We start from the raw sequence: 27,787 nt of genomic DNA, 5'->3' as shown, positions 1-27,787 counted from the left end.
GAGAGAGAGGTGATAGATTCGGTGAAGTATTAGCTCTGACGCGGTCGAAAACACGAGGGCTCGCGGGCCAACGATGCACCGGACTCGATTGAAGGGCAGTAAAAAAGACACCTGGAGGTACAGTTAAAGCAGTTGAAAAGAGTAAGGTAGAAATTTCCGGAGCTGACATCACCAATTACAGCGACGAGAGAGATGAGGACACTGTTCCTAAAGAACCGCATTTTCTCGCGCCGCCCTCCCGAAACTACGAGACGTTGCTCGGAGTAAGCAGGGCGCAGTCCGAAGTTCAGAAGACGGATGCTAGTTTGTGGAACCTAGGAAAGGAAAGTTTTACAGAAGGCGTTTCGCGCCGCAACGTTCGCTTCTTCAAAAGAGAGAGGCTTTTGTATCGGTCGTATAGCGACAAAAAGGGCAGGAATTGGGATCAGCTCGTAGTGCCACCAAAATATCGATCCGACATTTTACATCTGTGTCACGGAAATTCTTGGGCGGGCCATCTCGGTATCGGTAAGCCGAAGGCCAGGCTATTGCAGGAGTTCTACTGGCCGATGTGTTTCAAGGACACGGAAAACTTCGTACGCTCGTGCGATGCCTGTCAAAGGGCCGGAAAACCAAATGAAAAGACAAAGGCGCCGCTCGTTTACGTAACCATCATATGTGAACCATTCCGGCGCCTCGTTGTAGATATCGTCGGTCCCCTTCCCAAAACAGAGTCTGGTTACAAGTATATATTGACCATACTTTGTCCAGCCACTAAATTCCCAGAAGCCGTTGCCCTAAAAGAGGCTAACTCCGTGGAGGTTGTAGACGCGTTGTTGAGCGTGTATGCCCACGTTGGTTTCCTAGCAGAGGTGCAGAGTTACCAGGGCAGTGTTTTTACGATCGCCCTCACTACAACCTTCCTCGAAAAGTGCGGCATCAAAGTCATCCATAGTTCAGTGTATCATCCACAATCAAATAGCGTAGATAAATGGCATTCCGTCTTAAAAAGGGTGTTACGCGCGCTCTGTTATGAGCGAAAATTGGATTGGGAAGCATGTTTACCGGCGACAATATCTGTCCGGCGCTCTGTCCCTCATGAATCCACAGGGTTTAGCCCGGCAGAGCTGGTGTTCGGTAGGAACCTCCGATCTCCTCTGCGAATGGTCCGCGAATTGTGGGAGTCGAGCAATGACGACTCAACCGTAGTAGAATATGTGCTCACACTTTTGGAGCGTCTGAGCAGCACACAGGAACTTGTCCGTACGAACATGTTTCGAGCGCAGGCTAAAGCAAAGGTTTATTATGACCGAAATGCTCGGAGTAAGAAATACGAAGTAGGCGATAGGGTCCTGTACCTGAAAGTAGCTAGGCACAACCGCCTAGACGTGCAGTGGGAGGCCCCGGAGTTGTTGATCAAGGGCTCTCGGACACCAACTACGCGATTCGGATGTGCGGTCGCATAAAGGAAGTAAAGATATACCACGTCAATCTGCTTAAGCCTTATGTCGAACGCATGAGCATGAGTGAGCATGACCTTGAACTGTCCCGAAGAAGCGGTGATTGAGTTGCCCGCGTGGGGAGATGCCAACCCTCGTTCGGCGTACGAAATATTTGAAATCATAACAACGCCAACTGAGCTCACAGTCGAACAACGCCACGATCTGTTGAATCTGATCACAAATTATCACGACTATTTTGCAGAACGGCCCGGGAAAACTACTCTACTGACTCACGACATCAGAGAGAGGGCGCAGACAAGCTGGTTCATGATGACATGGATGCAACCCGAGGCAGGGAAAAAAACAGAAACGAAACAAAACAGAAATAAAACAACAGACAACAATTTCCTCAGCAATTGTTGTCTGTTTTTTTTTTCCTGCCTCGGGTTGCATCCCTGTCATCACGACATCGAGTTAACAGCAGACACCCCGGTTCGTTCGAAACCGTACCTCATGTCCCCGCGACAGCGCGAGATTTTGGAAGCGGAAATACTAAAGATGCTCGAGATGGGGGTGATAAATCCAGGACAGAGTGATTACGCTTCGCCAGTGTTTCTGGTTGAAGTGCCTGGAAAACAACCTCGACCGTGCATAGACTACCGCAAACTTAAGGGCATAACGAAAGAACAACTATATCCAATACCGAATATAGAGGAACGGGTTGAAAGCATAAGCCGCGCCAAGTACGCATCCACGTTCGATCTAATTCGGGGATATTGGCAGGTCCCGCTTACTGATAGAGCAAAGGAACTGGCCGCGTTTATCACGCCAATGGGTGCTTTTCTCCCACAAGTGTTAAGCTTCGGTCTGAAGAATGCGCCTTACTGTTTCTCCAAGTTAATGGATCAGGTACTCCAGGGAACAGAAAATTTCGCTGTTCCTTACCTCGACGTTGCAGTGTTTTCCGACGACTGGAACGCTCATTTAGAACACCTGAGCGAAATACTGCGGCGTTGTCGGGAAGCCGGCTTGGTCGTCAAAGCAGAAAAGTGTCATTGGGGAAAATCAACTGTGACGTATCTGGGTCATGAGGTTGGGCAGGGAACGAGAAGTCCCGTAGAAGCTAAGGTGGCAGCCATAAAGAAACTCCCGCGGCCGACCACTAAAAGGGGAATTCGCAGTTCTCTAGGTCTCGTTGGCTATTACCAATGGATGCCTATGAAGAGGCCGAAAATCGTAACGCCGAACTATCAGAAGGCCGAAAGCCAAAAGTCCAAAAAATCATAACGCCGAACTATCAGAAAGCCGAAAGCCAAAAGGCCGAAAAATCATAACAACGAACGACCAGAGGGCCGAAAGCCAAAAGACCGAAAAATCAGAGCGCGGAACTGTCAGAAGGCCGAAAGCTAAAAGGACGAAAATCAGAAGGCTGAAAATGGAAAGGAAGGTGAACACACCAGTCAATGACCACTGAATGGGATCGTTCTTTTCATAAGATTATGAACATGTTTTGTGGCTTTTGTACATACCTGGGTAAATTGCTTCTAAAATTTTATTGAATGACATTACTCATTACTCCAGTTAGAATGTAATTATATTACATTACACATTACTGCAACTGAAATATAATGAAATTAAGTTGCAATTACTACGAAAAGTAGTGACATTACAAAGTCATTACTTTGCCGTTATTGGCATACATGTTCCCGAGATTTGTGGAAGGCACAAGAGAAAAAAACAACAACAAAAGTTTACGAAACTTTCCTTCTCCGAAATTCGGAGAAATGTATGCTGACAATGTATCAATAGTTAGCTTGTACTCTTTTAATTATCTCTTCTACATGTCAGGCTAGTGCGCCACGTATGACGTATCGTTCCACAATGTAGAGACGAAGCTGACACAATGTATCACGACAACAGGAAGATTGTCTGGAGGATGGGGCCCGCAGACAATGATTCTCCAAGGCTACAAACCGTTGACCTGAAGAACGTTTCTTTGTGGGTACCCTAACTAAGGTAACTGGCTCGTCGAAGGGAACTCATGTTATCCGTGCCAATTGAGTGCGTCACCGTTCATAGTGGCCGTCGGAATTCTTTTAACTCGCCGATCCCCAACTCTCTGCCAAGCGCAAACACAGAACACACATTCGATTCTTTTGTAAAAAAAGTAATGGGTATTGTGATTAAAATTACTGCCCAAATGTAATTAAATGACATTATAAATAACATAATGTAAAAAGTGATGCATTACAATACAAATTACCAGGAAAGGTAATTCATTACAGTAATGACATTACTACCCAGGTATGATCTTCTACTAGAAATAAAATAATTGGAATGTATAGCATTTGGTGCTCGGAAACAGACTGGCAGGAGAGAAAAAAAAAAGAACAGCTACAGTAATCTGCGACATGTTTACTACAAAAAGAACGTGTCCGGTGGGTGAATGGAATGCCACTGAATAAACTCTAGAGGAGATGGCGCTTCTCAACGTTTGAGACTTCCCCTTTACATATTCCAACTCAAACCCTACATTTGTGTACCGAACGTGATTTGAACAAGCAACCGTCTGAACCGCTTGCTCTACAGAATAAACTTTCACAGGATCTCTATGACCAGGTCTGTAGTTTTTTTCTTTTTTGCTTCGCCTGCAACTTTCCGTACTGTTCTGCTTCAAGAACTGTATGCCACCCTTGTCCCCTGACTCAGGAGTACATACTACGATTTCTTCCAGAATGGTATGTCACTTGTCATTCATTCGGCTACTCACCCTACTTATCGAAAGGTGGAACAATTAGGTGCGGTTTTGAGTGAGAGCTGATGATAGGGAACTGGTTTTAGGAATGACGTAGGTTGAAGCCGTTGTTGAAAATGGGATGAGAATGGGAAATGGTCATCGGATAGCTGATAATTTTTCATTTTAACTTATTGCCATTGTGTATAACAAACACATACCATAACGCAGTGGTTCATATGTTTCCATTTTTCCCCCCTAAGTGATCGAAAGCAGGTTATTAAAGCGAAGTTCGGTGAAATAATTTATTTGCTGTATTAATTCACAAGAAGTCTACCCTACATAAATTGTAGAGCTAATTTTTAATCGCAGTCGTTCGAATAACAGTTTACGTATCTTGGGTTCCTTATTTTTCGGCATTTCGACAATTCGGTTTTCTGTTTTCGGCCTTCTGATTGTTCGGTGTTTTAATTTGTCGGGCTTCTGATAATTCTGCCTTATGACTTTCGGCCTTATGATTGCCACCCATTACCAACACTATGTTCGGAACTATTCGGACATAGCCAGGCCCCTTCACTGACGCGCTTCGCAAAAGTGAACCAAACGTAGTAGCCTGGGATGGAAAGAAATCACGGGCCTTCGAAGCGTTAAAAGCAACACTTGTCAGCGAGCCGGTACTAAAATCGCCTGACTACTCTAGGCAATTTCTGATTCAATGCGACGCTAGCAACCGAGGTATGGGTCCTGTGTTGTCACAGGAAGACAATGAGGGAAAAGAACACCCAGTTCTATTTATCAGTCGTAAACTGTCAGCCAACGACGAGACATACGGAGCCTCTGAAAAAGAGTGTGCTTGTCTAGTTTGGGCCATTCAAAAACTGAAGTGCTACATTTATGGTACAAAATTCACGGTGGAAACTGACCACTCACCGTTGCAATGGCTAAATCGTATATCAGGGAAATACGACAGGCTTCTTCGCTGGAGTCCAACATTTCAGCAATATTCGTTCCAAGTGCGTTATAAGAAAGGACGTTCTCACGGTAATGCCGATGGTCTGAGTCGCGCTTACTAAATTGATTCAAATTTTGTCTTATTTTGCTTGACGAGTGTCCCATTGTGACATGGACACAATAGCGTGAGCGACGTTCTTATCGCCTTGCGGAGAAGGCAATTTCGTAATCTTGTTGAATCTCCCTGGTTATGTAGTCTATTTGCAAAAAAAAAAAAAAAAAAAAGACAGACAGAAAGAAAATGTCTGGTGTATACGTGGGGTCTTGTTGAACTGCCATTGTGTGCGTTTGTGTGCCACCTGGTCATGGACTGTAGCTGCCGTGCATTGAAGTGACTGTCACTAGCAGCGAACTTGGTCACCTCGGTCAACATCAGAGTCGACGGAAGCAGGCTTCCGGGTTCTACTGTAAAATGGGCGACGGCTCATGGTTCCCCTCATCCTCTTCGAGAGATGCAGCTTCGGCCACCTCACTCTTGGAGGATCTCCCAGCTGCGGGCAGGCTGTTGCATTCCGGGTTCGCGTCCTTTTCGCTGTGACCTTCGGCACGCCTTTTGAAGCGGTGTGGGACAGATAGCCGCCGTCTGGATGCCCCTCCCCCCCCACCTCAAGGTCATGCTAATCCGCCGAAGTGCTGTCGCCAGTAAGTGACCTGACGTCAGAAGCGACCAATGGACAGGCAGGATTGTGCTATCACTCCGCAGTCGACGTCAAGGCCAGGCTGCACAAGGCTAGTCCAACCCCTGACCGTCGCTAATTAGAGAGAAGCCCACGATTGTAAGACGGGTATATAAGCTCGTCCCTTTCTGTATGTTTTAGTCTCCTCACCATGCTGTAATAAACACCGTCACCTCGTTCGCCTCATCCCTGCTCCGATGGCCATGCTACCACTCAGAGGGTCCTGACGCGACGTCCGCAACACATTGTCCAAGTATCCTCAAAACCTAAATCTGTCTTCGGGAACTCGTTACCAGACGAGTGCCTCACCTTTGTACAATAAATCTGGGATCGACGTATCATACTACTTTCCATATTCAATACAACAAGAAATATTGCTCGTCCTTTGTGCACTGGGGTATACTGGACCACAATTTACGTGGCGGTGTCCGCACGTTGGTGGTAGCCAAGGTCGTGCTGAAGACTGGGAGGTGGTGGGTTCGAATCCTACCACCTTTTGTGCTGTCTGAGGTTTTCCCTGGGTTTTCCGAATACTTTCCAGACGAATGTCGGCACAGTTCCCCGTGATGTCAGCCCAGGACGCATACTAACTCCCTGTCCCCCACTCCTTCCTGCTGTCCTCTCCATCTGTCCACATCTGTACGCCACTCATTGCATTGGGTGAATGTAAAGAAACCAAAGTAAGTGTTCACTAAGTGAAGTATGGCGGACTACCATACCTAGGTTACCATAAGTCAAGCAGTGGGTGGTTTTGGCGGTACACGATACTGGCGGCACGATTCTTTTTTTTTTCTTCTTCTTCTTAGTTTGTTCGCATCGACGATGACACGAGGACAGAGCAGTTGTACGTCAAAAAACTGCGTGAGTTACAATTATTACATTGTGTTTTGCGAAAAGTTAAGTCAGTAGTTTTAGTTGCTTTTTATCGTCAGGGTGACTGCCATTTGACTTATGATTCATTCCTCACCAGCGGCGTGGCAGAGCGGGTTAAGGCGTCCAATTCTTTGGTGATAGCCAAGATCGTGCTGAAGACTGGTAGGTGGTGGGTTCAAACCCTACGACCGGCTGTGCTGTCTGAGGTTTTCCCTGGGTTTTCCGAAGACTTTCCAGACGAATGTCGGCGCAGTTCCCCCTGAAGTGGGCCCATGACGCACACTAACGCCCCTGTCCTGCTCTTCTTCCTGCTGTGCTCTCTCGATCTGTCCACATCTGTCCGCCGTTCATAGCCACAGTTGCATCGCGGCGCGAACAAGCAATAAAAAAATCATGATTCGTAAAACTAATATAAAATTTTTTTTTCGTTAACAGCTTTCTGTATGTTTAATGATTTTCATGCATATACCCGATGCACACTATGAAAAATATAAAGCTAAGCCCACTTGAGGGTGTGGGATGTAACGGCGTAATGAACGACACAGAAGGAGACGCCACGCATGATCATTTGTCTGTGTGTATCGTTCGTGTCTGCGTTTGTTCATTACGTTCATATAAAAAACTGTGTTTGGTCCAAGAGCAAAATAGATAGACACCGACTTGTTAGCACAAATCGGAGGATGGGATATAAAGTATCAACTCATCGTAGCTTTTCTAGTCTTTGTCGTAGTACTCTGAAAAATAATCTCAAAGTTACTAGGAATTAAGTTACAAATACAAGTAGCTACAAAAAATGCGTGTAATATTTCACTAAGCGTACATACAGTATATAAATACAAATATTCATTCAGTAAATTTTACTTAGGTTTTTTTAACAACCCTGCATGGGAAGCTTTTTGCGCTGAGCTCAGGAAGCCTGCATACCCTCAAATAGCTGCATGAGAATCAAGCAACTCTAGGCTATAGAGGTTATCTCTGGCGAAGGATCAAAAATAATTCTGTCAGCAGGGCTTTATCAGACCGTAATATCGGGAAGGGTGTGTACGACGACCTGGACGGATGTGCAGAGAGGAGAGGGACGAGGGGAGAGTTCATCCTTGATACGCCACGTGGTGGACAAGAGATAAACTGATGTTCTGAGGCTGGAACAACACAGAAGGGACAGATACAAACAAAGCCTCAAATTGCCAATCCAGTAGATGTGGGTTCGATCCCTACAGCTGGTTAACCTTTTCAGTGACTTTCATCTTTCACGTGGTGGCTTCCGGGTAAACTCATCTGGTTTGTCCCTGAATCTTGCTCAGGAGCTTGCGACATACTTCTCTGGAACCGACATCTTGCAGTTTATCCGGCCTGGTATCTCCAGGCGTTGCAAGATAGTTTGTTTCGACTAATAAACACGTACGGGGTAGCATGCCGTACGTGTCTATTAGTCGGAAGAAACGTTCTTGCAACACCTGGAGATTGGATGAACCGAGACGCTGTCGAAAGAGACTTTTGAAATAATATTTCTCGCATACATCACGGCGTGTTCACGTGCGTGTAACCATGACACGCCGCTAACGTCTGACAGGGAGCTCCATTTTTCCATTTGCATCAAGTCAGGCCACCTGGCAGTCAAACAACAACAACGCTATTGTGAGATGATGAGATGATGAATGGTGAGTTTCATCGCCAGGGGCATCACCTGGCAGTCTGATGCAACATTAATTATACATATCTGCATTGTTAAACGCTTACTCTCCACATGCTACACTGCTGCCCTGTACAGTGGTTAACGACTCGTGTATTCTGAGGTAAGGAAGGCCTTACATGTCCTGTAGTCTTCTGACTGGCTACGAAATACAAGGCTGGATATATTTTCTTCAAAACTTTCGTTTGACAGTCAGGGGTAAGGGCGTCGGCCTTGTGTGACGGCAGAGACGTGCGCCTTGTTTCACAGCTTTTTATTGTTCTTCTTTGCTTAGAGTACTCGCTTTGTCTCGGCATAAAGTATTGTGCTTAAGAGGCAGGGTAAATTCATTTCGCGCGATTTGACATCCCGCATAGATTCCACATGAAGAAATCACAGGGAGTTAGTAATAATGCATTAGCAGGGTTTTAAAGCCAATGACGTCTTGCCACAGACCTTGCCGTTAGCGTCTTCCTTGTTTTTCATTCCTTGTTCTTCTTCTTTCTTCCTTGTTTCTACCTGTTCTTCCTTGTTTTTACCTATAAAGTGTTCAAGCGGTCAAAGAAGGAGAGAAAGATTGTGATAGAGCTTCATTAGAGCTCAAAAGATTTGCCGTTCAACTACTTGGGTACTGGTATTAGAGTAAAGACGACGTACTTACAGTCCCTAGTGTGGTTTCATAGGAAGCACCGGATGCAGTAATATATCCCATTACTCATTTTTCTTTTTTGCATTGCGAATATTGACCTTTCATGTAATAGGATATGGTATCTGTTTCATTGTCTCTCAGTGCGCAGTAGAACAAGGCAGCACTTCGTGCCTGCAACAAAATGCAGCTTACACATTTTTGCCCCGCGTTCCTATGCATCTTACTCTGTATTACGACAAGCCTAACCTCAGCGGCTCCTAAAAAAGCTGACGTTTCCAGGGAATTTATTGCTGCCCTCTTTCGACATGGAGCCAGAGCGCCTCAGGGAACGTTTCCGAGGGATTCAAATAAAAATAATCAGTGGCAATATGGTTTGGGCCAATTAACCAAGGAAGGAACGCTAGCTATGCACAAGTTAGGGGAGTATCTTCGGAAGAGATACGGTGCAAGTTTGTCTTCTGGGTCCTCCCCTACACACAACAGCGGACGAACCATGGGAACATCCATTAATGTCGCAGTGCGTAAAGACTTTGTTTTTAACCCCAACTGATCCAAGCGAAGTTATAAATGTAATACTGTCTTTAAAAGACGGCTGTGCAGATGATATGAAAGCTAGGCCGGTGAAAGCCGTCAGCGTACTGATAAGTGTTGCTCTCTCACATATAATTAACTTATCATTCACCACAAACATATTCCCAAACAAGACGAAATTTGCCAGAGTCATCGCAATACCTAAAGGCGGCGTGATTGATGCCTTAAACAATTACCGACTAATTTGTGTTCTATTGATTTTCGCAAAGGTAACCGAACATACAATAAATAAATGGCTAGCTGAAGAACAATTTGGGAATTTAGGAAAATATGTGCACAGAATCAGCATTTGTTGGAATCAAGGAAGAGATCTTGAGAAAACATAGAAAGAAAGATTTATACCCTGCGTATATTCCTTGATGTCACGCAGGCATTCGATTCCGTACAGCCACGATGTGCTTTTAAATAAACTCCCCTGATTTAGTGTCCGAGGGAAGGCTTGGTGTCACATAGAAAATTACTTAACCGATAGGGTGCATTACACAGCGAGAAATGGCGTAAACTCAGAAAGGAAATGCATTAAATATATGGTGTACAAAAAGGATCGATTTAAAGTTCCCATGTTATTTTTATTATATATAAATTATCTTGTTAATTAAGAGGATTCTCCGGTATGGTTATTCAGGGTGTCTACCAACCTGGAAAACAAGGGATTGTCAGGGAATTTTGATGCGACTGGAAAAGTCAGGGGATTGTCAGGAAATTTGCCAAAAACGCAGCTGAAGTCAGGGAAAATCGCAGACAAGTGCCGTCACGAAGCGCACTGAATCGCGAGTGCTGATGAGTGGTTGAGGTGGCACGCCGCAGCAAGCGTAGCGCTCGCCAATACGACAAACTCAGAGGCAGAGAAGTAGGGCATTTTCAATAGATGATCTGTTTTATGAACCATGTGTATCAGCAGGCACCAAGTTCCCTTCTGTTTTGGCCAGGGAATTAGCTTGAAATGGGCAGTGGAAACCTGAAAAAGTCAGGGAATTTGAAGGCTTCAGCGTAGTAGACATCCTGTTATTTATGCGGACGATAGAAACGTTTTCTTTTTGTTTTCTTTTTTTTATGGGGGTGGGGGGAGCGGATTTGGGAGAAGTCATCACACAAGCAAATAACTCGATGTCTCTTTTAAGTGCGTGGCTAAAACACAATAGACTCGAATTAAAGACGAGGAAATCCGAAAAGAGAAAACGAACGAGGAAAACAAAAACTTTTTTCGAGCGAAAGGTACCTCAGTACCTATAGAACCCATTTGATGTTTCGTGATGCTACCACAGAACAGGCATCAACAATCCGCTTTTGGGGAGTCATATTTCACGAAAACCCTTCCTGGCCCTTCCATACTGCACAACTCCGAACTGACCTCCGCCGTAATGAAGAAATTGAGAGCTTGTCTTTCAGCACAAGCAAAACGTCAGATCTACTTCTCTTCTAATGCGATGCATTTACTAACACAGAAAAAGTGGCACGTGTTCTGGGCCCCGATGTTTAACATTTCACAATTCTCAAGCTCGGCCCACATTTAACGCAGGCTATTTGCTTCTCGTAATACGTCCAATTTCTTCATAATGTGCGCTATCCGTAACGCGGCTCCTCCCATCTCCTCCCCCCGGCAGTAATGGCGCTGATCGCAAGAGTACTGCCGTCCAGCGAATCGCTGCCGCCGCTCAGTGTTGCCAAATTTGGGGAAAAGCCGCTAAATTTAGCGGATTTCGGAGTCTCTATAGCAACAAAATTTTGCATTTGGGATTACCGGGTTTTTGGTGACTTTCTGGTACGTTTAGCGACGTTTTTAGCGACACGGATATTCCTTCATGAAGTCGGGAAGAATCGTGCTTTTCCGGTCACATTACGGTGGACAACAAGCTTTAGCGAAGAACAACGTGTCTCGCCGACCCTGGCTGCTCAGCATGCTGCTCAGGCACGGCCGGATCCAGGATTTTTCTGGCGGGGGTCCCTGCCTTGGACAGCATGCTATTACACCACCAAGGTCAATTGAAGCGATTGTATCTCATTACGGCCGAAGTCTCATTACGGCCGAAGTCTCATTACGGCCGATGTCTCAATACAGCCGAAAGTCTCAATACGGCCGATAATCCTTTAATCCCCAAGTGTCTCATTATGGCCAAAGTCTCAACACGGCCGAAGGCAGTCTCATTACGGCCGAAGATGTCTCATAACGGCCAAATGTGAAAATGTGTATTGTAACCTGCATTGATATGCAATGTCGCACCCAGGTATGGATTCAGCAGGGTATAAGGCATGCACTGTGCCCTTAGGGCCCTTATCATATTTATATATACATATTGCGAGACAAACGGTATGTTATCATACCACAGCACAATGCAAGATATTGTGTAATGTGTACTCCCACAAGGTAGTGTTGATGTTGCTGTGAAGCAGGCTACTATGTGGAGTTAGCTACTTGTAGAGAGCTAGATGAATATTGGCTTTGTTGTGACGCTTTTGGAGCCATCCTACAGTCACTGGCCAAGACGGAACACCTATCTCAGTCGATGTCAGTTTATTTCCATTCGCCTTACAATTGTACAATTCTTGCTCCTGGAGTGAATAAACCTGCAAGAAGCGAAGAGCAACCATGAATAGGCTAGAATATTTTAAAAAAAAACTAAAAAAAACAAGCATTTGTCTCTACATGGCTGGTTTTAATGTGCACAAGCTGCACATGTGTTGATACGTGTCTGTTATTTCATACAAGGTTAACATAAATCTTCATCTAGACAAAAGAATGACAAGCCTTAAAAATGTGACTTCCAGGTAAACACAGAGCATGACCATGATATGAATATAGGTTCAGTAGTTCATTCCCTTAATGGAAACATGTGAATATCAAATAGTGATACATTACAATTCATGAAATGATGCATGCATAACTTTCCATTTATGGTTTCTTTTTTATAAAGGTAGTGCACGAATTAACATTCGTGCACTACTACAAAATTTCTCACTTCACAACAGAACCTTATGATGATCTTAACAGCTCACCTCTTCGGCCAGGACTCCCTGTGCAGCAACATCCTATTAGCCATGTTGTTTTTCTTTTTCGGAATCCTCCGTGCAGCCACATACCATGCCTGGAATGGAAAACCAGCTATAAATAACAATGTATTTGAATGACTTCCTCTTGAAGTATTTATTCTAATCAGATATGCTTTTGTGCCTAGTATGGTGCGCGAAGGCACATAAGTACAACATTTGCAGACTTTCGACGTCAGCAGTTCAAGGAGATCAATTCAAGTACACCGACTTGCGCTTTTATTTTTGAAGAAATGCGACGACAAATTTTAACAAATTAAATATGGCTCACAATGATACGAGTAAATGCTGCTGTACGGTGATGCACTGTCGGTATCTTATCGTCTTCGAATAAATTTGTTGTTCCTAAACGCACAACCAACTAGAAACAACGCAAACCTACGAACAGATACAGAGTTACATCTATTACAGGCACTTCGTCTGTTTTGATTCATTTAAATTACTCGTATGAGAATCCAACTATGTGTGGACAGCACACTACTAATCCAGACACTCTACGAAAGCATTACTCACCAGAATTCCTGCTGGACTTGGTCAACACTGCGCGATATACGTTGGGGCTGTGGCGATTCATTCAACTCGATTTTTGCCGGAACAACAGGCGCTGCTCGAAAGACAACGACGGAAAATAGAGAGCTGCTATAAAGTCCGCTAATTTGCACATTACAGCACTGCAAATCGATATATGAACACGTCGTAAACAGCAACCACTCGCTCACACAAGAAACGAGGTACCCAACGTTGCTAGACACCATCCGAACTCCAAAGTGAGAGTAGCAAAACAACAAGATATCAAAACACGAAAGGAAGAGCATTGATCCCCCCCCCTCCCTTCTATAGCATGCAAAACGTGATTTGCGCTGAGATGAACATATATGTTCATGACGCGAGTAATTTTCACTTTTCACTGATCCAAAGGAGGTCACGTGGGATTGCTTGACGGTTGCGAAATTAACAGCAATGAAAATGGCGAAACGAAACTTGTGAATCGTGCATTTGCTCTTCATGGTAGCTGCCAGAAAATCGAATCAAACTTATGGGACACTGGATTACAGGTATGTTGGCATCTTTTTCATTCCTGCATATCATTTCACATTACACTATACGTGAATACATGGTGTCATGTCTCACGATGCTGGGGAAGTAGTTGCATGGGGAAGTGTGCATGGTGTACATGGGGGAAGTGTGCATGGGGTAGTGTGCATGGTTGTAGACTTTTAATTTTTGATCGCGTAATCGAAATATCGGCACCTTTCGCGTTGTGACTTGCATGTGACCAACCAAGTGCTGTTCCCTTATTAGCGCTTCCTGCAAACGACAAAACGAAACATGTGGGAATGTATATTTTTGATTACTCATATATAACAAGAAAATGTATCGTTTTCAGGTTGCTGCCACTACTCCATGTGCCCGCAACTGTCTTGCGTGTATGATTACACTAACGACGTCGCCCACCACGGCGGAAGTGTTTTGCGTACACGCGTTTCAGCATGAAGCCTGCAGGTAACATCTGATGCTTACCCTTCGGGTATTCTGAATTTACATATTGTACCTTAGAGGAATTCCGAATGCCCAGAGTGACACACACTTATAACATTGTGACATCAGTGCAGTGGCATAAGCCCTAATGTAGTGCCCCACGAAAATGAACGAGGGGCAGTGGTTTATCCAGAATCCCAAGCACGAGAGGGGTGTTGGAAAAAATTGGGGGGGGGGAGGTCATCATTATAGTTACGTCATTACAGCTTAACATATCATTACAGACGTATCTGAAGCTGAAATCACAAGGGCACCCCCTGTAGGGGTTTCACATGCAAAAAAGTTAGGGGGGTGTAGGGGGGTCTGGGTAAAGCACTGACAAGGGGGACTCCTCCACACCATGTCAAGCCTCATAAAGCACCTCCTGAAATATTTTCCTGGCTATGCAGCTGCATCATTATGACGTAATTGTCATTGTTGTCCATAATTCTTGAATATGTTTTGAATATATGAAAAAAAAGTCTGCTTGACAGCATATGTCTCATGCTCATCATCAAACGAAAGCATATGTCATTTTGTTCTGTACCTTATGTACTTTTTTTAAATTTCAGGTGGACGTAAATTGTAGAAGGCAGCTAGTGGGGGAGAAGATCATGGTCATAGGTCATGTGGCTCCTGGAGCTCCCAGTGGGCTCCCTTGTGGAGTACTTTTCAGAACACGCACACAGTTCGCTCACAGAACCAACGAGTAGGATGTTGCTTGAATACTGAGAGAAAATGGCGTAACACATACAAATATCGTGTGACACATATGACAATAAAAACATTTTTCACGAGGGATGCATGAAACACTGTCGCAATATTGTGTGCATGAACCATTGTGTGTGACACAAGCCGTGGGGGCACACCGCCTCGGACACATTTTGGGAAGCATAAAACACAGTATATACACAGCTAATATGGTGGATGCTTCTTTTTTCTTTTTGGCCGTTATGAGACATCTTCGGCCGTAATGAGACTACCTTCGGCCGTGTTGAGACTTTGGCCGTAACGAGACACTTGGGGATTAAAGGATTTTCGGCCGTAATGAGACTTCGGCCGTAATGAGATGTTACCATTGAAGCTACCGACTGCAAGTGAGGGGGGATCAGGACATCAGGACTTCCCCCCTCTTAAATCAGCCCCTGTGCTCAGGGTCAATCACATGTGTCACGGGGAACTCCAGCGCTCCATCGTGCTCCGTGCAGCGTCCAGTTTCGTTTCTGCTCTTCGCAGCGCTAGTTTCTTTGAGCTGTTTCCAGATTGCCCCTTTTCTGACGCTCCGCGTCGACATGTCTTCGTTTTCCCTTGAACTGAGGGTTTTATCGTTTTGAGAATGGACTACATACGCATACTTCTTTCAAAATGCCTCCTACGTACGACCAGAAGTAAAGAGCTGGGAGATGCTTCCAACTTTCAAGGAATGGCTGCGTCCAGTTAAAGAGTTCGTCTACTTCATGCGAGTCTGTCAGACATAAAGAAGCATAGCAAGTCGGAAAAACACGAGAAGGCATCGGAACCTTTTGTAAGCAATAAACAAACCACCATTACGTGCCTCCGATGGCAAAGCCAGACAAAGCTCAGCAGAAGATGTTCAAGGTTCCGAATTTCATTAACTTTCTCTCATTTTTATCCACTCAAACTCGTTTTGTCATATCCTCTCTGGACCGTCTAGCACACTCATTCGTTGAAACATCCGGTTCGTCTGTCACCACATTGTTTCATAACGTGCGACGAACAGAAAGGGCACAGTGGTGGCAACGACTTTTTTAGCGACTTTGTTTGAATCTTACCTACTTTTCGGGATGCCAATACAGATTTCCTGTGGATGAGATTTGGCAACACTGCCACCGCTGCACTTGTTTTCGTTTTGTGCCAAAGAATATGGCAGAGCATCAACCTATCGCTTCAAAAAGCCTTAGAAGATTACAGACGTCCGTGGAACAGTTTCGTGACCCTGTCAGTGTTTCTGTGGCACAGGATTGCTTGTGTAAACATGTAGTGACTGGCTGCTGGTACAGTGATCGGCGGTATCAACACCCCGTAACCTCAGAATCGGTACTACACAACAGGGCACTCATTTCCGCAGTAGGTGTAGTTTTCCGTGACGTGACGTGTATTGTGAAGACGGTGAACACAGTGTGTTGTGATATGTGTACTACACCTGCTACGTTGAAACAATCTAGCCGGCTGTTCACAGTGATCTTCCAACGGTGGTGCAGTTGCACGATCAGCTGGTGTGAGGAAGGTTGTGAACGTAAAATGTTTATTCCATCCGTCACGTGTTCGTGGCAGAATTGTGGTGCGTATACGAAGGCATCAATAAGACGCGAGGCACGTGAATCTTCCAACAGCTGCAGTCCACCAGATGTCCGCTCTACACCTTTCTACTAACACAATTCATAGATTGACTTGAGAATGTCAAACGATGATAAATATAATAATACCTTATACTAGCGTAAATGTGAATAACTCAAAGCAAGGGAAATTTCTGAGACGTTTCAGCTTTGGTTCAGTCGTCTGCATTGGTGTAAATACACGAATGCAGACAACTCGATCTGCTTGCTTACTCCTACCTCCTTATTTGCAAAGCAATGGGAAGTTGCTAAGAAGGAATATGGAAAACCCTTGAAAGTGAGCAAAATTGCCTCCACACCCGAAATGATAACTCTGACGTGATGTCCTTTTCTAACAGTTTCTCATGTTGTTCCCATGTTCATTTCTGAGTGTCAAAAAAATAAATAATTTGAAGCACAATGTGAATGATGGCATTTTGTTACCTCATATGTTTCGGATTAAACTGCGAAAAACGTGTAATTAGAAGGGACTTCCACGCCATAAGCAGAGGACGCAGGCACTTATCAGTTACACATTCAGGGAGTGGCACCCTTTTTACTTCACAACCACGTACTCCCCGTGTGTTGGGCAATTATTCAATTCACTTTTATTTGCATTATGGTGGTATACATAATACTACATATAGCAAGGGCATGACTCCCTTGGTACTCAGCTCAGCTGCCGCTGACAATGATATATGCTGAATAAATATCTACACAGCCAAAAATCTAAATCTGCAGCTTGCTGAGGGCATATCCCCCAGCTCAGCTGCTGCTGCTACCTTAGTACACAATAAATATTTTAGACATAAAATAAATGCACTTAAACCTCAAGTTACGAATTCGCTCGCTTTATCAAAGGTTACAAGACGCTCATTTCCCTTGCTCATTTCAGACCCCGATGTATGAATAATTTTTTCCAGGAACATGAACCATTAATCGATGGCTGACTGTGCAAAATGTGCAAAATGAATGTCTACGTAAACACAGACCCATGAAGCAGAAATGGGAAAGGAAAATTACACTATGATGGTACAGTGCTGGACAAAAGTTTACGGAACGCGCGAGCGGCGTATTTTCTCTTGGCAGAGACACCCTAGCGGCGAGCGGAAGCGGGCAAGTCCACTCGTTCAAAGGGATGGAAGAGTGCGCTTGTGACGACCCACCGTGGTAGCAGCGGTAACTTTGCTTTTGGGTGTAACGAACGCCAAAATTGTTTCGTTTTCGGTCTACTGCACCGAGCACGATTGGCTATCGCGGGAAGGAAGTCTCTCCGCTATCGGAGAGATAACAGGCGCTAAGATGAATTGAGGTGACAACGGGCTGCAGTGTCTAGCTTTTTTTCTTTTTTATTATACAAAAACAGAAGAGCGTGTACCCTTGAACACACACACACACACAAAAAAAAGAGGCGAGGGAGACGATACTGTCTCAATACATTGTCGGCCCTCCTTTCGCTGCAATAACTGAGGCCATGCGCACAGGAAGGGAAGCGTATAGTCGACGGACAAGGTCCACGTCTTCACGTAGCAAGGATCACTCTGCTTCTATAAATTCCCAGAGTGCGTCTTTGCTCCTTGTAGGCGTCCGTCTCTTGCTCATCCTATTCTTCAGGATGCCCCAGACGTTTTCGATTATGTTTAAGTTCGGGCTCTGCGCAAGCCATGTCAGCTGCATTACGCTGAGGTCGTCGAGAGGACGCTGCTCCCCTATGCTCTGGACGGGCCGTTCCCGGATGGGTGCTACCATTACCAGCATGATGGCAGCTCCGTCCATCATAGTAAAACTGTCCAACGCCTACTCGACTACCTCAGCGTAACGCAGCTGACATGGCCTGCGAAGAGCCCGGACTTAAACATCATCGAAAATGTCTGGGGCATCCTGAAGAATAGGATGAGCAAGACACGGATACCTACAAGGAGCGAGGACGCACTCTGCGAATTTATAGAACCAGAGTGGTCCTTGGTACGTGAAGACGTGGACCTTGTCCGTCGACTATACGCTCACCTTCCTGTGCGCATGGCCTCAGTTATTGCTGCGAAAGGGGGGCCGACAAAGTATTGAGACACTATCGCCTCCCCCGCCTCTTTGTGTGTGTGTGTGTTCAAGGGTACACGCTCTTTTCTTCTGTTTTTGCCTAATAAAAAAAGAAACATACTAGGTACTGCAGCCTGTTGTCACCTGAATTCATCTTAGCGCCCTGTTATCTCTCCGATAGCGGAGAGAGTTCCTTCCCGCGATAGCTACTCGCGATCGGTGCAGTAGACCGAAAACAAAACCATTTTGGCGTTCCTCACACTCGAAATCAAAGTTACCACTACTACTACGGAGGGTCGCCACAAGCGCACTCTTCCATCCCCTCTGAGCGAGTGGACTCGCCGGCTTCCGCTCGCCGCTAGGGTGTCTCTGCCCAGAGAAAATACGCCGCTCGCGCGTTCCTTAAACTTTTGTCCAGCACTGTACATAGGATAGCTGTGAACAAAATAATAACATGAGTGCCATTGGTTCAGGACACAAAAAGACAAGAATATTGGAGCATCAAATGGCAAACATGTTGTCAGACAAATCCGAAAAAATGTTATTGAAAGTAATTACATTTTTATGTATTAATTCGGAAGCACTGAAAAATTGTAGGCCTCTGATACGCGATGCTTTTCATTACGGTGCTTGTGTGTAACGCGAGACTTTTCATTACGGTGCTCGTGTTCTCTCTGTAGAGAGAACACAACAACGGTGAGAACGGAGAGAATTAGAGTGAGAACGGTGAGAACGGTGTTAATTAAGCACCGTAATGAAAAGTCTAGCTACATCATCTGCATCAACATAGTATACAAGGTGGGTGCTATAAAAGGCCAGTCACATTTTCGCGCGTGGCGCGCGATACCTACTTGACTGACAGACTTCCGCTACCACAGAGTGCATAATTTGTGCCAGAGGAGCCTCTGAAAAAATCGTGGTTACCAGGCACTGCATACCAAAGTAAATACGACCACGCAAACTTTCGTCTTCATGCATTTCCTATGCGCTATACCGATGTGAACACAGCGGTGTGCAAATTGTTGTGTATAGCATCCGCCTAGGGGCGCTAGCCGACACGAATTTGTTTTCGCTTTCGACGCCGCTAGCGCCCCTAGGCGGAAGCTGCACTCAACTAGTGGCAAGCAGCCATGTTTAAATCGGTGTAGCGCACAACAAATGCATCAAGACGAAAGTTTGCTTTATACCGGCCACGATAAAAAGGCGTTTCAAACAGGAATACCCGAACAATGGGTGAACTTTTGAAATGTATCTCGGTGTCTCTCACGGAAATCATTGGACAGATGGGCTCGGAGCACTTCCATTTCCATATCCTTCCCATATAAGAAATCTACTTCGTGGCGCAGCTCTTTGTGGCGCGTGTCTTTTGAGGTAAGTAATGCCTTTGGTATGCTGTGCTTTCTTCCGAAAGGTTACAATAATACAAAGCTGCATTGATGGGCTGCATTTATGTTTCGAAACTTTCATTTGAGAATGAGGTGGTAGAGCCGTCGCTGTTGAAGTACAGTTCTTGACTAACGAGACTTTAACAATTGAGAAACGGCAGTGACGTCTACCTTGTTTCACAGCTCTGTTTTCTTTTTTCTTTTTGCCCTCCTTTGCGTCGAGCATCTGTAAGCTATTTATCTCGGCATATCTACATGGCGCTTAAAGGGGCATTCAAGTCCAGAAATTTCTGCTTGTCGTCACGTTGACACCAACGCAAAAGGAACGCGATTCATCGGCTGCGTGATTGGTGACTGATGCGTGAAAGAATGCGTTACTTCAAGATTTCACTCTTCCTGTGCTTCTCAAGAAGGCCGACAATGCGGAGCGGGCTCTCCTTTGTCTCTCCAAACGATGTGTCCAATCATCGCGGGATGTCGTTTGAGGAGACCAATCCGAGGAATCTCCGCATTGCAGCGCTTCTTGAGGAGGAAAGGGAGAGGGAAAGGTTAAGTTGCGGTTTCCTTCGTTCACAAATTCCGAACGACGCAACGGACGAATCTCGTTCCTCTTGTTTCGGTGTCAAGGTAACGCGCTCTTTCAATCCCCGAGGAGAAATGTTTGCACTTGAGCGCTCCTTTAAGGATGCCGGCTGAACTGCTTTCACGTACATCGGTTATGTCACTCAGAGTCAAAGTGCAAAAAATTCGCAGCTTACGATTTAGTCACGGAGATTTAAAGGCAATGGTGTTGCCCCATTCACCTTGTGAGGTTGTTTTAACATCTAAAGTGTCCGAGCGGCCAGAGCAAGACAGAAAAATGACAATGCAGCTTTCATTAGAGCTGGAAACATTCATTATTATTTTGTATGGTAGCCATCACAATACTAACTTCACCCTCCCGCGGAAGCAAGATACGCAAGGGACTTGCGACGAGTATGGTGAACCCGACAGGTTTGACCCGAAGAATTTGACGACCACAACAAAAATCCCAAACGCAGCTGCAAGTTTTCTTGTACAATGTCACGAATGTACAGGGTATCCCAGCTAAGTGTATACGGATTTTTAAAAAAAATATATAACACTTTTTCCAAGATGAAATCAATTGCAATATAGCATAGGCTAAACGGCACTCCCTAGGAGAGCATTAGCAAAGTCCAAAGGCAATATCTTAATTAACTTTCATTAATTAACTTGTTAAATATAAAAGCTACAAGGTTGTCCCAATGAGAACGTCTGCTCCTTTCGGTCACCTGATATCGTAGCCGTTTCCAGAACAAAAATCCGTTCGATAGATCGCCCGCAAAAAATTAGTGAAGGAACGCCATTTTTTTCTTTATTTTGTTCATTGCGCATATTCGCAGACGCGTATTTCCTTCATCCCCAACGTGAGAGGGGGAATGAGCACAGTGCCGCCTCATGCGTCGAAGATGAGCTTTAACTTGCGGAAACAAAACAAAAACAAATGTATCGGGTGACTCTATCGGAACTGGCCTTATCTTGGGTTGCATGTTCTGTTTCCTTTTAATCTTTTTCCAGGACGCGAGAGGCGATAGTGTGCTCTTTCTCCCTCTCACATTGGGGATGAAGGAAAGACGCGTCTTCTAAGAAGCGCAATGAACAAAATGAAAAAAAAAAAAATGGCGTTCTTTCACGAATTTTTTGCGGGCGATCTATCGAACGGATTTTTGTTCTGGAAACGGCTACGATATCAGGTGACCGATATTTGTTTGTAGCCCAGGTTTGTAGCTTTTATAATTAACAAGTTAATTAATGAAAGTTAATTAAGACATTGCCTTTGGACTTTGCTAATGCCCTCCTAGGGAGTGCCCTTCAGCATATGCTATATTGCAATTGATTTCATCTTGGAAAAAGTGTTATATATATTTTTTAAAAATCGGTATACACTTAGCTGGGACACCCTGTATAATTACGATGGATGAGAAGGGACAAGGAAAAAAAGTCACTTGCGGAGTGTACATGAGATGATATACTTATGCGGTTCGAAGAACCACTGATCTCTGGTGGAGAGAGGGCAGCAAGAAAGAGTGGACCCAGGAGAGTGGAGCTCTTTGGTGATGGACAGGTACCACGTGGGAATAACGCACCCGTTGCAATTACTTTTGTAAAAGCATTACAATTTCCAAGTGCGATGCTGACATTCTGATATTTGCAACGTATTCTCGAAGGGTTTCATTTACAAAATGACGAGTTTGCCCGGAAATCTAAACCCGCACGCCGGAAATGGTAAACCATTTACAAAATTTTAACAATGCGGTCCCCATCTGGAACATATGGTGCATCATAGACAAGGAGCCGGATGACCTAAAAAGGCTGTTGAAGGAGACAACGTGAGTCAGTGGTTGTGGGAACTACATGAGTAGAGCATCTCTCGTGTACACTACGTAAGTGAAACCCTCCCTTCCTCCTTCTCCTCCTTGATGACATAAGTAGTACTTAGTCTGGTCGTATGGTAGGGGGGTCCACTCAGCAACATGGACCTCTGACCCCTATGCCGTTGACCCCTGGGGCCTTCCCTCTTACCGGCGCGTGTGCGGAGCGTTGTCCGCGCGCTTACAGGCGGGGGGAGGGCTGCGCGTGCGCTTATCGTAGCGTATTTTTCAGTCTGTGCCGACTTCTTTAGCCATTTTTCCACCTTAGCCGACTTCCCTCACAATCTTTTTGCGCTACAACAGGTGTGCGGTGGGCGGTTTACATGCAAGTATAGACATGCAAAGGATAGCCACACACAAAAGTACAAGTGAAAATATATTTATTAAAGTCAATAGTGCCAGGAATTATGCTGTGACTTTGTGTGGAGGAGAAAAACCCAGACAAAAAACTTCAAGCAGAAGAAAGACAATACAATACACGTAACAAAGAATATACTTATTACAGGTACGATACAATAGCATTGAATAGGTATCACAGATCAAGCACAATATTTTTTATTAACTGTAATCATACACACAAGTTTTCAATGAATCAGAGTTAAAATGGAGTAGCACGTTTAATCAAAGAAGATATTCTTAATCAATATGATTACAATCAAAATTACAAGTTGTATTACAAAAAGTCCAATATTCCTATACGTGAGAACCATCATTGCAGTAGCGGGACGTTCTGATAGTTGTATGTAATTAACTGTGAACAGCAGAGACCCTGGAAGACCGTGGGACACGAATGACAAGAACGACACGAACACAAGAGGAAATAAAATCTATAACACCACATTTAATCAAAGAAGATATTCTTACTCAAAACAACAGAGGAGGAGAATAATCTATAATTTTAACTATCATAAAATCATCCTTGTGACATAATCAAATCGAACACTATACAATTTTCATTCTAGGAGACACTACAAACCTTACTTTGTTTTACGAATCCAACACCCAGGCACCATGGTCTCGGTTTTTCTTCAAAGCCCGGAGACATTATCTCTCTGTCTATACGACCAAAGCACTGCACATGCTTTATCACTCAAAGGGTTGGGAGCTATATTCCTTTTCCTTCCTGAAGCAAACAGGGTGCACTCGAGGTCAGAGAAGATAGTACAAAGGCGATATATTTTATTGTGCAGCGCAAAAAGATGTCGATATTATTCGTGGGGATCACCATCTTTTCGCATCCTTTCCTTGAAACAGAAGTCTTTCGTCAAAGTGGATGACATAGTCGGCTAAGTTTGTACAGAGGCAATATTTTTTATTGAACATGTAGAGAAAGTCCAAAGTATTCAATGATAGAAACAATACTCAATCAAAAACGTGAAACAAATTTAATTACATCAATTTTGTAATATCTTGCAACAGAAAGTTGTATATAGATGAACCACACAGAAATATCAAATGTGAAATGGAACTCAGAGATATGAGGCATTCCCAACTCAGAGATTATTTTTACTGATGTCAATCGAGTGATCAATTGAAACAAATACAAGACAATAATTATTTCAGGCAGTACCTTTCTAAGCAAGCAGCGTGAATGCACAACAGAATCTGTACAGAAACTTGTCATTTCAATGAATAAACAAGATCAACTAGTGGGTTCAAGCGATAAAGTGAGTGATGAAAGCCGACGACCCCAACACCACCATCTAGTTATGGAAGGGAGGATTCTAGCGTGGTCTTGTACATAGAATCATTGAAAGCACACGTTTTTTCTTACTCATCATATCCTTTTGTAAATCATTTTTCATAATTCTCACGGCAGGTAGATATTAATAGCATTCTAAACCAGATAATAAATTTTTAATCAATAAAATGAGCATAGATATGCTTTTAATTAAGTGTAGAGGCATAATCGAAAACAGAACAGACAATTGCTCTACATTGAAGAGATGGACAGATTTTGTACTCGTTACCATAAGTCATGGGAAGATGTGATAAAAAACTGCTTCAAAAAGGAAGAGCCTCGAAACGATTCAATTATAGCTGCATTTCAATACGTGCCAGACATGGTCGTATTCGGAGATATGGTGCAAACTACAGAATTAAAGGTGCAAGAATTTGTATGCCGAATCTACAATAGTTATAAAAATATCTGCACATCAACGCACATCAAGGACCACTGGAACTGCTGGTGGAGTTTTTGAGGTTTGCTAATCAAGAATTCAAATACACTAGACCAGATGTAATTGTAATCATTGCAGTGGGCATTGCGTTCATCAAGAAAGCAGTCAGATCAAATTATCATATACAAGCGGTCTATATCGCACGATTCATTACGGATTTGTTGAAATTACACCTAACTATTGAGATGGAAAGTACATAGAAATCGTATCACATGATATGTTCGACTACCACGACAACGCAATTATTTTCTTCTACCAGTTCTTGCAACGATGTCGATTGAGCAGAAGTTCAATATTGTTGTACAAGCTATGATGTATTATCACTTATTGAAACTCAACGAACATATCAACTGTGGTGGACCACCGGACGATTTTCATCTAATACCGTCTTGTATGCCATTCAAGAATCTTCATACAAAGAAAGGAAACATCAATAAGGGATTCTGCAAGTTCATCGCAACAAAGTGCAAGTTGCTGAAGCGATAAAAATGCGGCGACAACATATTGATTGCATTAATCAACGGTGGATTCAAGCGACCAATAATAAGACGTCATTATGTAATACATTCCGAATTCATCAATCAAGACAGCAAACGAAAATTTCAGAGTTTGGAATAGGACATTTGTAATTTAATCGGTATAAACAAGCATATAAGTGAAATAATAAATGTAATGTTTGTCATCAATAAATGAATTCTACGCGTCACAACGAAAAACACTTTGCATTTAGCATGGCTAGATTGAGAACAATGATCGCTAAGGAAACGAATATTCCACACTGAGTGTAAGAATTCTCATATGGAATCAGAGCTGACCATCAAATAGGTTTTCCCGACTACACTCTGTACAACTTCAACACCCAAAGGATAGAATTGCCGCAGAAAGATCGGTCATTGAAATTTGAGGCATGATACATCAGTCTATGATTACAAAACGGATCACTAATCGTTTGTGAAAACTTATATTTCATGAATAAAATTTCAGAATGCATGTGTATTTCTCAAACAGCTGGGGGGGGGTGGGATATGTTTAATAATAACAAAGAAGAGGAACGAGGGAAAGGTCAGCCAGACAGGGTGTCGGCTTGCTATTCCCAAAAAGAAAAAAAAAATCAGAGAGAGAGTACCCAGGCGGGCATAGTCCGGTTCACAGGGCGACCAGTAGGTCGGTTGCAGCGAGGTAACAGAGGAACAGTCTGGTTTCTACGCACTGTCGGGCGCGCTGCACGGCGCCGAGTAAGGTCCGCAGCGTGAGGTGCAGGCCGAGGTGTGTGAGCTGTTGCTCAAGTGCGGCTCTGGCTGAGGAGTAAAGGCGGCAGTGCAGGAGGAGGTGGGTAGTGTCCGCCACCACACCACATTTCGTGCATAGTGGAGAACCTATGTTGCCCATGAGGAACTGGCGCGATGGGGTCTTAGCGACGTTGAGTCGTAAGCGGTGAAGGAGTGAGCTCACCCTTCGAGAGAGGCTCAGTGGGATGGTGAGCTCCATCTTGGGGTCGATGGGATGAAGGAAAGTGCGGGCTGGGACGGCGCTCTCAGTCAAGAGGCGAGTGTGCTGGGCGCACATGCGGCGTATGTGGAGTCGGCATGACGAGGGTGACAGCTGGACTAGACCTCTTATGCATGAGCAAACGACAAATGTATAATTCAAAGTATGAACATCCTTTGACAATATATGTTGAAAGGATTCTATTATCAAATGTCGCGGTACAAATGGAGCATTTTGCAAGCATGATGTGCAGACGAAGTCTACATTTCTAATCACGTAATCTTCGTAACACACAGCACACAAACGTATATGAAATAAATTCTAAGTTGCAATCAGATTTTGGGAGAAGCGGATGACACAACTGTCATCAGAAATGCTTAACCAATATCCAATGAAGATGAGCATTATGCATAAACACAATGTAAGATATGTTATCTTAATTATAATAAGCAGATCAGAACAGGTCACACATAAACGTAGATCCAATTCACAAAATGTACTCGAGGTTTCCCGTAACCATACTGAAAACCTATCACCTTATTTTAGTGTCATAACATCCGGGCACTACAAATGGAAAGGCTATACTTTAATTTTATAAGTTTCTAGCTCATAACGTGGTAAAACGCATACTCCACACTAAAGATCATTATCTTGTTTAAATTTTCAAAGTCAAAACTGTACACTCTCGTTTGCTCATGCATAAGAGGTCTCGTCCAGCTGTTTGAAAAATATACATTCATTGTGGAATTTTATTCATGAAATATGATAAGTTTTCACAAAAGATTAGTGATCCTTTTTGTAATCATAGACTGATGTATCGTGCCTCAAATTTCAATGACCGATCCTTCTCCGGAAAATCTATCCTTCGGGTGTTGAATTTGTACAGAGTGTAGTCGGGTAAAACCTATTTGATAGTCAGCTCTGATTCCATATGAGAATTCTTACACTCAGTGTGGAATATTCGTTTCCTTAGCGATCATTGTTTTCAATCTAGCCATGTTAAATGCAAAGTGTTTTCATTGTAATGCGTAGAATTCATTATATTGATGAAAAAGATTAAATTTATTATTTCAGTTATATGCTTGTTTATTCCGATAAATTATAATTGTCCTATTCCAAACTCTGAAGTTTTCGTTTGCTGTCTTGATTGATGAATTCGGAATGTATTACATAATGATGTCTTATTATCAGTCGCTCGAATACAGCGTTGATTAATGCAATCGATACGTTGTCGCCGCATTTGTATCACTTCAGCAACTTGCACTTTGTTGCGATGAACTTGCAGAATCTCTTATTGATGTTTCCTTCCTTTGTATGAAGATTCTTGAATGGCGTACAAGATAGTATTAGATGAAAATCGTCCGGTGGTCCACCACAGTTGATATGTTCGTTGAGTTTCAATAAGTGATGATACATCAGACCTTGTACAACAATATTGAACTTCTGCTCATTCGACATCGTTGCAACAAGGGGTAGAAAAAAATAATTGTGTTGCCGTGGTAGTGGAACATATCATGTGATATGATATCTATGTACTTTCCATCTCAATAGTTAGGAGAAATTTCAACAAATCCGTAATGAATCGTGCGATATAGACCGCTTGTATATGATAATTTGATCTGACTGCTGACTTGATTAACATCCATTGCAATGATTACAATTACATCTGCTCTAGTGTATTTAAATTCTTCATTAGCAAACCTCAAGAACTCCGCCATCAATCCCAGTGGTCCTTCCG

General features: G+C 43.8%; 1 protein-coding gene and 1 long non-coding RNA gene across 4 annotated transcripts in view; both read left to right on the top strand.

Annotated features, from left to right (window-relative positions):
* The first annotated feature begins 8,451 nt into the window (after positions 1 to 8,451).
* LOC135365912 (prostatic acid phosphatase-like) overlaps positions 8,452 to 27,787 on the top strand; it is a 41,791-nt gene continuing 22,455 nt past the window's right edge. Inside the window, exon 1 of one of the 3 annotated variants that reach the window (XM_064598587.1) lies at positions 8,452 to 8,512. Coding sequence is in view for 1 of the 3 variants with exons in the window: in XM_064598581.1 (XP_064454651.1) it covers positions 9,531 to 9,554 (24 nt within the window). In the remaining 2 variants the exon portion in view is untranslated. Of the gene's footprint in view, positions 8,513 to 9,503; positions 9,555 to 19,887; positions 19,936 to 27,787 lie in introns of those variants that run through there. The other 2 variants (XM_064598581.1, XM_064598590.1) reach the window with 2 other exon arrangements.
* On the top strand, positions 13,384 to 15,195 carry LOC135365905 (uncharacterized). Its single transcript, XR_010414003.1, has 3 exons — positions 13,384 to 13,728; positions 14,061 to 14,176; positions 14,764 to 15,195. It is a non-coding gene; the product is annotated as an uncharacterized LOC135365905 (long non-coding RNA).

Source organism: Ornithodoros turicata, chromosome 1 (genome assembly GCF_037126465.1).
Source record: "Ornithodoros turicata isolate Travis chromosome 1, ASM3712646v1, whole genome shotgun sequence".
Lineage (NCBI taxonomy): Eukaryota > Metazoa > Arthropoda > Arachnida > Ixodida > Argasidae > Ornithodoros > Ornithodoros turicata.
This window is presented reverse-complemented; position numbering and strand designations above follow the sequence as displayed.